The sequence below is a fragment of the Acomys minous genome (genome assembly GCF_964271855.1).
Source record: "Acomys minous genome assembly, chromosome: 12".
Classification (NCBI taxonomy): Eukaryota; Metazoa; Chordata; class Mammalia; order Rodentia; family Muridae; genus Acomys; species Acomys minous.
Window position 1 is genome coordinate 61188305 of NC_140493.1, and position 12865 is coordinate 61201169.

General features: G+C 46.3%; 2 protein-coding genes and 1 long non-coding RNA gene across 7 annotated transcripts in view; 2 read left to right on the forward strand and 1 right to left on the reverse strand.

Annotated features, from left to right (window-relative positions):
• The window catches only part of LOC311609748, a 20620-nt gene extending 20482 nt beyond the window's left edge, over window positions 1-138 (reverse strand). Inside the window, exon 1 of the long non-coding RNA XR_014783483.1 lies at window positions 84-138. This is a non-coding gene — a long non-coding RNA (uncharacterized lncRNA). The remainder of the gene's footprint in view (window positions 1-83) is intronic.
• Window positions 139-172: 34 nt separating this feature from the next.
• The window catches only part of RGS22 (regulator of G protein signaling 22), a 118396-nt gene continuing 105703 nt past the window's right edge, over window positions 173-12865 (forward strand). For 4 of the 5 annotated variants that reach the window (XM_084803057.1, XM_084803060.1, XM_084803061.1 and 1 more), the window contains exons 1-3: window positions 173-303; window positions 657-685; window positions 12092-12154. In XM_084803057.1, the coding sequence (XP_084659183.1) occupies window positions 279-303; window positions 657-685; window positions 12092-12154 (117 nt within the window). In that variant the 5' untranslated portion in view covers window positions 173-278. The remainder of the gene's footprint in view (window positions 304-656; window positions 686-12091; window positions 12155-12865) is intronic. The other variant, XM_084803059.1, reaches the window with a different exon arrangement.
• Window positions 3054-12865, forward strand: part of COX6C (cytochrome c oxidase subunit 6C) — a 161895-nt gene continuing 152083 nt past the window's right edge. The window contains exon 1 of the mRNA XM_084803086.1: window positions 3054-3057. The gene's annotated coding sequence lies outside the window, so the exon portion shown is untranslated. The remainder of the gene's footprint in view (window positions 3058-12865) is intronic.

The following is a 12865-nucleotide window of genomic DNA, read 5'->3' on the forward strand; positions in this document are numbered from 1 at the left end:
TTTGTGGTCCCCTGTTTGGGTAATTTTTAATGGTCAGAGTTTATGAAAACTCAGCGGCCCTAATGCGGAGCCAGGGATATTACCTTTAGCCACAGGCGTCTGGCCCCAGCGGTCTCCACAGTAACGGCCGCTCCCCACCCCCCAACCCCACCTCTCCACCCCGGCCCAGGCGCCTCTGTATTGTCCTGCTCCATGGCAACACGGGACAGCGCGGGAGCGGGCCGCGCCGCAGGGGTGGGAGAGCCCTTTGCTCCCGGGACAGCCCGACCACCGACGGCATGCCTAAGAAGCGGCTCTTGGCGGGTAGGTGGGACCCGGTGCCCTCGCCGCAGCGCTCCTGCGCTACCCTCGCACCTCACCCTGCGCCTCTGCTCCCTGCCCCACCCCCACATTTATAGGAACCCCCAGAGAGATCCCTACAGAGTGCTGCTCTACCTTGCTAAATTCTCCCTTCTCCGCTGGGGTTAGCTCCAGGGGGCACAGTGGGTCCCAAGCCAGAATCCAGGGGCCTTTTCTCCCCACCTCCACCTTGAATTTAAAATCCAATCCATGTGCGGATAATGAACATTTTATTGAGCTCACCCGGCTTAGGCAGTAGGAGGATATGCGCAAGTCAGATCTGAGTGCAAAAATGAAACGTTTTTATGTTGTTTCAGAGCCGCCAGACATTACAGAAGAAGAATTTGTAAGTACAATTTGCAGGGGCTACTTGGTGTTTTCCCCTTGACTTTTATTTTAATAGACAAGAGTAGATCTAGAAGCGGGCGTGCCTTTCCTTTTGTGCCATTTCAGTTAACTCAGAGGCGAGAACAGCAGACAGGCCTTGTTACATTCTCGATGGCTGATTTGTATGTAGGTAGATGTTAGCCACTGTAAAAGACCCCATGCCATGGCTCCCCACACTCGGTGTCCCCGCCAGGGGCAGGCTTTATTTCCATGGTTTTATTGTGATGTGCCGGGCAGTCCCTGGTTGCAGTAAACATTAGTAGATGTCACTAAGAAAAGGGTAACGAAGCTTACATTAATAATTCCAGCATTAGAGATGGGTCAGGAGGACTGGGGGTTCAGGGTGCCCACCTACACACACGCACGCACGCACGCACGCACGCACGCACGCACGCACGCTGCCACCACCATGGTAGCACTCAGGAGGCAGAGGCAGACAGATCTCTGTGAGTTTGAGGCCAACCTGACCTACAGGGCAAAAGAGACCCTGTCTTTAAAATACCCAACCAACCAACCAACAAATACAATACTAACCACAAACAGCCTGAAACCAACCAACCAACCAAAACCCAAAATCCAACATCAAAACAGTGGCCCATTTATAATTGTTTAAATTTTTCTATACGTTGTTCTCAGGTCAGACCTATGGAGGAATTGAGCATACTAAACATTTGCCAAACATGTGCATCATTTGGGAGAATGCTGTCCCTAGAGGGTATTCCGTAAAGCCTGCTGCATACATGAGGGTCTTGCTCCCGGGTCTGTCCGCTTCTCCCTAGCAAGGTCGGAGGAGGCGAGAGCTCTGGTCACTTCTGTTATCTAGAGATGGCTGAGGATCCTGCTTACAAGTGGCTTTCTATTCAACAAAGCATGAGTGCCTGTGTGTTCAAAGCATGGCCCTAAACGCTGGGGCTGAGTCTCAAGAAAGACTGTCCAGCAGGGGCTAAGAGAAGCCAGAAGGCTAAGTCAGCGGATCTTGGAGGAAGGGCGGAGGGGGGGTGAGGTGCGGGACGGGGAGGAGGACAAGAGAGAAACTCCAGCCAGTCCAGTGTGGGTCTATGCACACCAACAAACAGGCACACACAGCAGGTCAGAAGTGCTCATCATAGTGGCAAAGCCCCAGCTGGTGGAAATTTAAGGTAGTCCAGCATTAAACCTGAAGTGCTCAAAGCGGCGGGACTTCCGAGCTAGCTTCCTCCTTTCCTGGATGTCCAGCCTAGGTGGGTTAAGAGCACTTAGCAGTACATCATTTAACACGTGAGCAATTGTGCTGGAAGATTCTCCTGCCTCTTCCGGCTTCCCTCTGCTTTGCTGGCACCCGCGGTCTTTCTGTCTTCCCGCTCCTGTGAAACTATGGACCCTTGAGATGCTGCTCCCCAGGAGCTTGTAGGTGAGCTCCTTTTTGCCCCTGTAGCTTTACCCACTGCCATCTCCTGGGAATTTTAAGTCCATATACCACATCTGCTCAGGGCTTCTCTGCAAAGCCTGTGCTGACTTGGAACTTGTTCTATGAGGATAACGTCAAACTTTGTATCCAGCTGCCTCAGCCTCCCCCAGAGCTGGATGGATCGCAGACGCATGTGCCACACCTGGGTCCAGACACCACTTGGATGCTCCAGTGTCTCCAGCGAGCTATCAGGTGTCTCTAGCATCTTGATGTCCCTGTGTCACCTCTACAGATCCCTTACCTCCACTCTACAGCCTCCAGTTCTGTATTTCCTGACTGATACTGAGTCAACATCGCTTCTCTCAACTGTGGTTTTTTTTTTTTCCTTTGTCTAAGGCATAACATGCAAACTTCTGCTGTGCACAAGCTGCCCTGGATTGTGTGCCTCTGGACTCCCACTGTGGCACACCGATTTCCAAAATTACCATATTGCCCCACTGTAAGCGCCTTGATTAGTAGCATCCTCGAATGCCGACCACAGGTTAATATTGAACCTCATGGCAACCTATGAGGTGGCAGCCGTTTCCCACGTCGCATAGACAAGGAAGTCAAAGGTCACAGAAGTTAGCTAACTCTAAGGCCACTATGCTAGGAGCCCCTAGCGCCACTCAGTCTTCCTTTAATCTGGCCTCCCCAGATTAATATGTGACACACATTATGTCTACCCTGTTTTGGGTTTGCAAAGCACTTCCACATGCCTTCTGCTGCGCCACGCTGCCCTGTCTGCCTCCTGCCTTCGCCGTCAGTTCTGACTGGGTTGCCCTTCCCCGCCCGTTTCACCATCTGGCACATTCCTTCGGGCCCAGCTCATCCGCACGAAGCCTTCCCAAACCCAGCATCGTGCAGACCTCCTTGGCGCTTGGACAGCTTCCCATGGAGACCCGTTAGTGACCAGATCCCCAGACTCACATGCTCAACCAAGTGCTGGCTAATCCTTAAATTAACTCACCCGACTTGAACGCGGTTGGCCTCGCTTCTCCAACGTGTGATGGTGGCGGTCACATCAACAAATGACATATTCCTAGAAAACAGAATGTGACCGAGACCCCAAGCCACGTTTTCCCCCTTTCCGTTACAGATTCTAGCTACTCTGATATCCAGAATAAAGCCTAGCTTTCCTGCCTCTCCAGCAGTTAGCTAAGTGCTGCCATGTGACTGAGAGGCTGGAAGTGGGAGTGCCAGGCCCTACCCCTGGGATGTTGATGTTTCCAGTGGTCAGGTAACTGGCCTCTTCTTCTCAGGCTTCTTATTGGAAGCTGGATTATTGAGATTCTAAAGTTCATGTGAATCCAGAAGGGAAGAGTAAGCCAGCTCTTCCTCTCGATCCCTGGAACAATGATGTGATGCTCTGTCCCGGCCCGCCGGGGTTCGACTAACGCTTGGGAGGAAAATTTTCCTGTATAGAGACAGAACACTAGACACGAAGAAGGGGGCAAGTCTGCATTCTGATCAAACCCCGCTTATTGAAAATTTTCACAGAGTTTATAAAGGCACAGAGGCATGGGTATTTGCATAAGCAAGGGTTGCTATGGATACCTAACTCTGGAATGCTCCAGCAGGTATCTACCTTTACAGCTGCTATAACTGCAGAAGAGAGAAATTCCAGAGAAGTTGTAAAAGATCTGGTTAGTCAGGAAAAAGCTCCCGGAACTGCTGCTCGCAGGCAAGCTGGCCTTTAATCTGATGTTATCAGTAGTCTTACCAGAAAAGGAGCAGCTCGGGGGTCTAGAATGAATGACCAGCCCCCACAATAAACCACAACAGGTGTCTAACTGCTGACCTATAATAAAGTCAGTTGGTTTCTGGTGAATGGCAGACTGCTGGAGAAATAGGAACCTAGGCTCTGACAAGATGGCTGAACATTGGCCATGTAGCCTGTCCCCTACAATGCTGGAGCTGCAGCAACTACTTTGTATCATGAGGTGTCTTGAGAATCCAGAAATACGTGATCATGGTAGCAGCCAGGAATCCACTTGTGGTTGCACAGACAAGTAACTTTCTACTTCATTTAAGAGATGGTGTTATGGTGTTCTTATGTTTATAATCCCTTTCTTCATAGTTTCTCAGTTGGTAATCCAAATCCACACTGTTATTATGGATGTCTACAAAAGCTCTTAACCGTCATGTGGGGTCTTCACTTTTCAAAGCATAGAGTAGCTTGTTTGGAGTCACCCACTTGTCTGCAAAAGATAGTGATAAATATTTAATCTTCTGTTTTAGGTGAGAGGCTTGTCTTGGGGCAGGGGCTTGCTATATGGACCGGGCTAGCCTGGAACTCTCTGTAGACTGGACTGTCCTTGGACTTGGTATATAACGGGCTGGTCCTCCTGCCTCTACCCCCCCCCCCCCACGTGCTGGTTATAGGATTGAGTGTCATGCCCAGTTACTTATGTATAGACTTTGATCTTTCTTAACAAATTGTAGGCTAGCAATGTTTTGGCACGCCTTTGCATTTCCCAAGGCCCAAATATAGAACGGTGCTACTTGGATGGTTAGTTTGGTTCAGTGGATCATTTTTCATTTATTTACTTTAATACTTGAGATGCACTGTCAGGTGGTCTCGGTCAGCCTCTACGTCTATGTAAGTGAGGGTGGCATTGGACTCCTTATCTCCCAGCTTCTGTCTCCCACGTGCTGAGACTACAGGTGCGTGCCACCATGCCTAGCTTAGCATTTTTATTGTGTTTGGTTGAGCTTTGGTTGAAAACAAGTACAAAAACTTAATATATTTTTATGTCCTTTGTGGAGCATATTTTCATTTATGTAAACGAGGCAAAAGGCATGAGTTCAGACTGTCTTATGGCACACTGGGATTTATTACATGCACTGTACACATGGAGTCACGTTTATGGGAGTAAGATAGAGTATTTAAGGATTTAAGTACCCAAGTTTTAAATACATTTATTTATTTATTTAGGGTTTTCGAGACCGGGTTTCTCTGTGTAGTCTTGGCTGTCCCGGAGCTCTCTTTGTAGAGCAAGCTGGCCTTGAACTCATAAAGATCCTTATGCCTCTGCCTCCTGAGTGCTGGGATTAAAGGCATGCGCCACCACACCCGGCCCTTAAATACTTTTTAAGCACCCTGATTTTTTCCCTCTTGTATGCTTTAAAGTAATTTTTGCAATAGGAAAAAGCTTTTTAAATAAAAATCTTAACATTTAAAGAATAATTTGTCTACAACTGTGCTAATAAGTTTCAAAAGTGTGTGTGTGTGTGTGTGTGTGTGTGTGTGTGTTGCAAGTGCTTTCAGAGGCTGGAAGGAGAGAATTAAATTTCCTGGAGCTGGAATGACAAGTGGATTGAGCCTGATAATGTAGGGACTGGGCACTAAACTTGGGTCTTCTGCAAGAGCAAACTGCACTTCAGCTCCTGTCATTTGTAGGGTGTGTGTGTGTGTGTGTGTGTGTGTGTGTGTGTGTGTGTGTGTATTTTGCTGTTGTTGTAGGTTTTCTTATATATAAACCCCATAGTTTCATTAGCTTTAAAAGCCAGCATGGGGCTGGAAAGACGCCTCAGAAGTTAAAGAGCACTGGTTGATCTTCCAGAGGGACAAGGTCGGTTCTCCAGCGCACAGGGCAGACCACAGTTCTAAGGACACCGGTGCTCTCTTCTGGCTCTTCAGTGATACACAGATACATATGCAGAGAAGCAGTTACATAAATAAAATAAAATAAGATAAGATAAAACAAAATATTTAAGAAAAGAAGTTAAATTTGCTTTAAAAAAATTAAGAAGAGAGAATGAAAAGGGACTCTAGCCATGTGGGGTGGCACCTGGGAGGTCAAGGGTCAGGACCTCAGGGTCATCTCAGCTACATACGGAGTTTGATGTCAGCTGTGATTACATTAGCCCCTGTGTTAAACAAACAAAAGAGCTTGAGGACCAAAGCAGCCACTGATGGTTGAATGAGAATGACACCCGTAGGCGCTTCTGTTTGAGTACTTGGTCCCCAACTGGTGTGGACTAACTGGGAAAGATTATGGAGGAGATGTGTCGATGGGGATTGGCTTTGAGGTTTCAGAAGCCCACACCATTCCCAAGCAGCTCTCTCTGTGCCTCGTGCTTGTCCTCGTGCTCGGCTCCTGCTGGGCACCGCCATGCCTGCCTGCCACTGTGCTCTTTGTCATGGTTGTCCTGGACTCACCATCTGAAGCTGTAAACCCCAATAAACTCTTTTCTTTTATCAAGGTAAAAGGAGCTTTACCGAGGTGGGGCGGCACCTACCTGAGACACAGCACTTAGGAGGGGGAGGGTCAGGGCTCCCAGATCATCTCTTTGATAGCAGTTCCTGTTATGGTGTCTTATCACAGCAACAGGAAAGTAACTAAGGCAGCTTGGATAGTGTCTCCTAGGCCCGGCTGGGGAAGCTGAACCCAATCTCAGCAATATGGTGGCCTAAACAAGGCCTGTACAATGAAAGCACCAGTTGACATGGCAATGGGGGGAAAATGTCAGTGGTTGCTGAGAGGGGAGAACCAGTTTCCCCAGGCGTGAGCCCCTGAGAGGTCATCCAGTTCCAAACGGCTGTGTATCTCTCTGTGTTGTAATGAATGTTGTAATAACAACACTTGAACAAGTGGCCATGACTTTGTCATGAGTAGGGGAGCACAGGGGGCAGTCCAGGAGAGAGGGAGGTTAGAAATTAAATAAATACAGGATTTACATAGGAAATTCTAAAAAAAAAAAAAAAAAAAAAAAAGTCCCAGAGTGCTGCTCCTTGGAGATCACCCATCCCGATGGAGGCTCGTATTCAGAATAGGGATCAATTCTCTGATTTTTTTGGAATTGCAGGAACTGTTAGACGTTCCCTAATTAATGTAGCCAATGACTGTGGCGTGTGCTGGGGACACACATGATCTGTCACGAGTTCTAAAAGCAGCATCCCTTCTGACTGCGAGATAACTGCTGGCTGATTTTATTTTATTTTTCCAGTTTGACACAAGCTACAGTCATCTGGGAAGAGGCAACCTCACTTGTGCAAGTGCCCCATCAGATCAGCCTATAGACACAGCTGGGGGCATTTTCTTGACTTACAATAATAGTTGTGGAAGAGCCTAGCCCAGTGGGTGCTGCCCCTGGGCAGGTGATTTTGGGGTGTATGAGAAAGCAAACTGAGCAAGAAGGGAGGCGCATCAGCAGCCTCGGCCTCGGTTCCTGCCTCCAGGTTCCTGGCTTGGGCTCCTGCCCTGACGGCCCATCCTTACAGCCAGTATGCTGAGAGCTGTAAACTGAAACGAAGCCTTTCCTCCCTAAGTTGGTTTGGATCAGGCTTTTATCGCAACAATAAAAAGCAAACAGACACTAAGCGAAGCAGGAGACATTTATAAGCAGTTACATTTATATGTTAATTGTGAGGTTTAGAGATATCACCACATCCCCCACATAGGGAAGAGGAGAAAGTGACGGCCACTGCCTATTTTAAATTAGAATTATCAGGCTGGAAGGACTTTTTCCAGGGAGAAGCCTTGGATATTGGGGTTTGACAGATTAAAGTCTACTGGGTATGATTTGAGATTGAACAGCGGTAGGAAGGAAGGGACTGTGACGAGGTCCAGGCGTTTGAGGCGGACACTGACAGCACGAATTTGATCCCTAGGACCTACGTGGTCAGAGAACTCACACCTGAAAGCTGGCCTCTCACCTGCACACACCTGCACACACCTGCACACACCTGCACACACCTGCACACACGCCACGTTAAAAAAAAAAAAAGAATTGTGATGAAGGACAGTTCATGCAGAGAAAGCAACACAATTACCTCTACCACCAACAGCAAGTGTGCATAAACTACTTGATCCATCGCGCCTCCTGTGAGAAATCTGGGGAGTTTGGACCACAGCTGGACAGCCGGCTTCCAGAGCAGTGGGTGCTAAGGGAGATGCTGCAGCCACTCCTGAGAATGACGTAATGGAGACACTGCGTATAACTCAGTTTTCGAGTTGACTGTTCCTCTAACCATCAACAGTTTGCTGGGGATTTGGAAGATACCAACCTGAGTTAGGGAATTTGACTCACTAAAAAATGTCCAAGCCATTGGATTGTGGAAATTAAGTGTAAAAAGCAGAGCTACTAAACCAGATTAAAGACTAGGGCTTTTTTTTTTCTCTCTTTTTCTTTATTTTATAATTCAAGGGCTTTGGAAGTAAATGGCTTCTCAGGTCTTGATTGGTTTAGCACTGGTGATGGAGCTTTACGGTGGAATTCTCACCTCCACCACGCACAAGCGTCTGTGCTCAGTCCCAGGACCGTGAACTGTGGTGGGAAATGCACTTCCTGCCGAAATGCCGTGGGACCAGACAAGGTAGCACGTGCAGTCTACACGTGACATGTCACAGCTGCCCCAAATCAACCTAATTATCAGTACTTAATATCAAAAAAAAGCTAAGATGTGACCTCACAAAAGAAATGTTGATTTGGATGCATTTGAACAATACTTTCCGTTTCTATGGCTGTCTCTGTGTACAAACTTGAGCATGTGACAGTGCCACAGTGCCAGTTCACCATGGAGTAAAAGAGGGACGTCAGTGTCCCCAGGACACTCAGTCCCCAGCAAAGTGGAGTCAGCAATCAAGAGGAGATGCTTAGAAACGTGAAGAAGTGGATGTTTGTTTGTTTGTTTGTTTGTTTGTTTGTTTTTCGAGACAGGGTTTCTCTGCCTAGCCCTGCCTGTCCTGGACTGGCGTTGTAGACCAGGCTGGCCTCGGACTCGCAGTGATCTCCCTGCCTCTGCCTCCCAATAACCGTGGAGTTTAGCACTGAGAACTGCAACTGCAGTGTGTGTCCTTTGGTTTCTTTCCTAGTGATTCACTCTTAGCGTATTTCAGGGACGTTCTTGTCTGAGATGGATTGTGAAAACAAAGACAAAGCAGGTGCGTCATCACACACCGTGGTGACCTATTGGAACTGGAAACATCCAGAGCAGCAGTTCTCAACCTGTGGGTCGTGACCCCCTTGGGGGCTGAAGGACCCTTTTACAGGGTCACCTAAGACCATCGGGAAACACAAGAGATTTATGTTACAGTTCATAATGGCAAAATTTGTTTATGAAGTAGCAACAAACATGATTTTATGGTTGGGGGTCACTGCAACATGGGGAACTGTATTAAAGGGTCGCAGTTAGGAAGGTTGAGAACCACAGTCTAGAGTGAGATTGTGAATCTGAGGCTACTCTAGTTGTTGGTTCATCAGGCTCATTGCAATGCAAAGAGCTAAGTGGAAATCAACTAACAATGAGAATGAAATGCATATTTTAGAAAAAGGAGCTAGACATTGTATACCCAGCTACAATTAATGTTTATTAATATAGCACAGTTATCTTAATTTTCAAAATTAATATAAAATGTACATTTTCCCAATCATGGATTCATGACCATGTGGCTTAGTATTGTAAAATTTGGTTACTTTAAAAAAATTACTTACAGAATTTAACAAAATAAATTTCACCTGAAAGACATAGTTGTTGTTTTAAAGTATATTATTTAGGATTTCCCACCACCACCCAAGTCTGGCTACTTTTATTGTAACACAGATGCCTTCTACCTGGCTGATGCTCAAGATTATTGACTGCGTTAGGGTGTGTTTCTTAGGAGTTAACTTGGTGCTTTAGTAAATAAAGTCAGAAGATGGAAAATCCAAAAAGGTATTTTTCTGGCTAGCTTAGAATCTGAAGAGAAGATCTGAGTTGGGAAAATACCAGCATTGGATTGGCCTGTAAGCAAGCCTGTGGGACATTGCCCCACCGCTGTCCCCCATCTTAACTGATGAGGGAAGGCCAAGCTAACTGCTTACGGTGCCATCCCTTGGCTGGTGGCCCCAGGTGCTATGAGAAATCAGGCTGAGCAAGACAGAGAGAGCAAGCCAGCAAGCAGCACCCCTCCATTGCCGCCGCATCAGCGCCTGCCACCAGGTTCCTGCTCCGAGTTCCTGCCCTGCCTTCTCTTCATGATGCACTGTAAACTATCAGATAAAGTAAGCCCTCTTCTCTCAGGTTGCTTTCGGTCAGTCTTTATTATAGCAGTGGGAACCAAACACGGACAGCTTTCTCCAATGTTGTCGGCGTAGTAGACCCCTGGGATGGGAGCTCTGAGCCCATGCTGCTAGGGCAGTACCCCGGAGGTGGCCCATTCATTGAACCCTTGGTTCATCTTTTAATCACTTGAAGTCTTAGCAGACTAAACCCAGTGTTGATTAGTTGATGTTTCTAATAAGTTCCTTGATATGAATCTTAAACTCTAGAGCTATGTATAATTCTCCAAAGACCCTGCAGTTACCTAAAGTTACCAAAACAAATCTATTTTCCGAAGTAGGTATAAATATACCCTGGGTGTTGCTCCTCCGGGGCCTACCCACTGTTCTTTGCTTCCTCCTCTTCCCCTCCTCCTCAATGATACCTTCTCCCCCCCTCCTCCTCTGACAGGGGTGCTTGCTGACTAGGCTGAGTAGACTGACCAGAGATACTCCTGTCTCCGCCTCCCCAGAGTTGGTATTGCAAGTGTGCACCACCGCACCAGCTTCCTGTGTGAGCGCTGGGCACTGAAGTCAAGTCCGAATGCTCACACAGCAAGCCCTTTTACCAACTGAGCTATCTCTCCAGCTGCTACTTGACTAATTTTTAAAAATTGGCTAGTAATAAAAAGAAAATTATCAGCCATATGGAAATAATAGCATTGTGTCATGTTTCAACTTTCGTGTTAGATTTGCAAAATTGAAATATAATTATGAGCAATAAAATAACCACATGTACTTTTCAGCCGAGTGAGCCATGATGTGCTCTTGACACGGTGGAAACAATGACTAATAAAATAAGGTGTTTTATGATGGGGAGGGCAGTTTTCTTCTTGGCAGTGGTGGTTTGATTTTGCCAGTTTTAAAAGTGGCTATGTTGGTGGATGAGACAGTTACAGAAAAAAATGTATACAATCTGTGCTCAGAACACATGTACTGGCGAGAGTGTCAGTGTCCAAAATCAAGCAGGATCCATATCCTGAAAGCTGAGTCTCAGGCAATACAGGGAAGAAACTGAATGCTTAGCCAGTCGTTTCAACTGAGCAGCAATGAATTTCACATCCTTAATTTCTTCTTAACTCCTAACACTTCTTGCTACTTTTTTTTTTTAAACAAATCTGCCTTTGTTTTTATTTACTTTAAGTTTGTATTTATTGTTATTATGATTAATTTCTCTCTCTCTCTCTCTCTCTCTCTCTCTCTCTCTCTCTCTCTCTCTCCCTCTCTGTGTGTGTATGTGTGTGTGTGTGTATGTGTGTGTGTGTGTGTGTGTGTGTGTGTGTGTATGTGTGTGTGTGTGTGTGTGTGTGTGTGTGTGTGTGTGTGTGTGTGCGTGCGCGCATGAGCGCACATGTGGAAGTAAGAGGACAACTCTATCGAATCTGTTCTCTCTACTTTCACAAGAGTTAGGGGGATTGAATCTAGGCCATCAGGTTTTTGTGAAAAGCTTTTTACCTGTTCAGCCATCTTGTCGACCTTCTATCTCTATTTCTATGGAGTACATATTTTTAACGTCTGGGAAATGTACGTGGTGCATTAGTTAGTATTTGTTGATATTTCCCTTACATGCCATGCTACATCCTTTATTTGCTAGCTGCAGTAGCAAGGTCTTCTGGGAGAATAGCCCACTCTGTTTTCTTCCTTTTGAGGGGGGTAGTGGTTGAGGCAAAGTCTCAAGTTGTTCAGTTTACTTTGAATTCATTACACAGCTGAGGCCAGCCTTGAACTCTCAGCTCTGTGCCTCCTGAGTGCTCAGCTCATGCTATCGTCCACTTTCCTGTCCATCCCAGAGATGTGTGAGGTGTATAGTGAGGGGTCAGTGTGTACCTGACATAAAAAGCCTCAAAGATGTAAGTCACAGCAATACAGGCATGCTTTATAACATGGCCATAATATGTTTTTGTGTCTTTGCAGGAAAATTGTTTGGCAACAGACGACTTCCTTGTGGATTACTTTAATGAATTCTTAAGCCTTCCTGTGAGTGCATTATGATGTTCTATTGGATACATTATTAAAGCAACATAGCTAAAAATTCTTAGTGTGTGCGAGTGTATGTGTATATGCATGTGTGTGTGTATGCACACGTGTGTGTGTATGCACACGTGAGTGCATATGTGGTCAGAGGACAATGTCGTGAGTCAGTTTTCTCTTTCCACCTTATATGGAACTGAGTACAACTCAGGTTGTCAGACTGTAAAGGTGGTGCCTTTACAGAGCCACCTCACTAGCCCCAAAACAAAGCGGTTTAACCACTGGACTATCTTTTCAGACATATTTATCAAATACATTGTTTTCTTAGATCAACTAAAGGGCTGGGCAAGGTGGCACACACTTTAATCCTGGCACTCAGGAGGCAGAAAGGGGTAGGTCTTTATGAGAGTGAAGCCAGCCTGGCCTATGCTGAAAATCCCTACTTAGCCAGGACTACATAGTGACTGAGACATGGTCTCAAAAATAAAATAATAAAAAAATAAAGGTCAGTTAAAGTAAACTGTGGGTATGGTTAGTCACGCTTCTAACCCTCTAATCCCAGCACTTGGAAGCCTGAGGCAGGAGAATTGACATAAATTGAAGGCCAGCCTGGGCCATAGAATGAGACCCTGACCAAAACAAGAAGAAGGGAAGGAAGGAAGAAAAACAAATCAAAATAAAGATCAATTAAGAAAAAATTCTCAGTTTCTCTCTCTT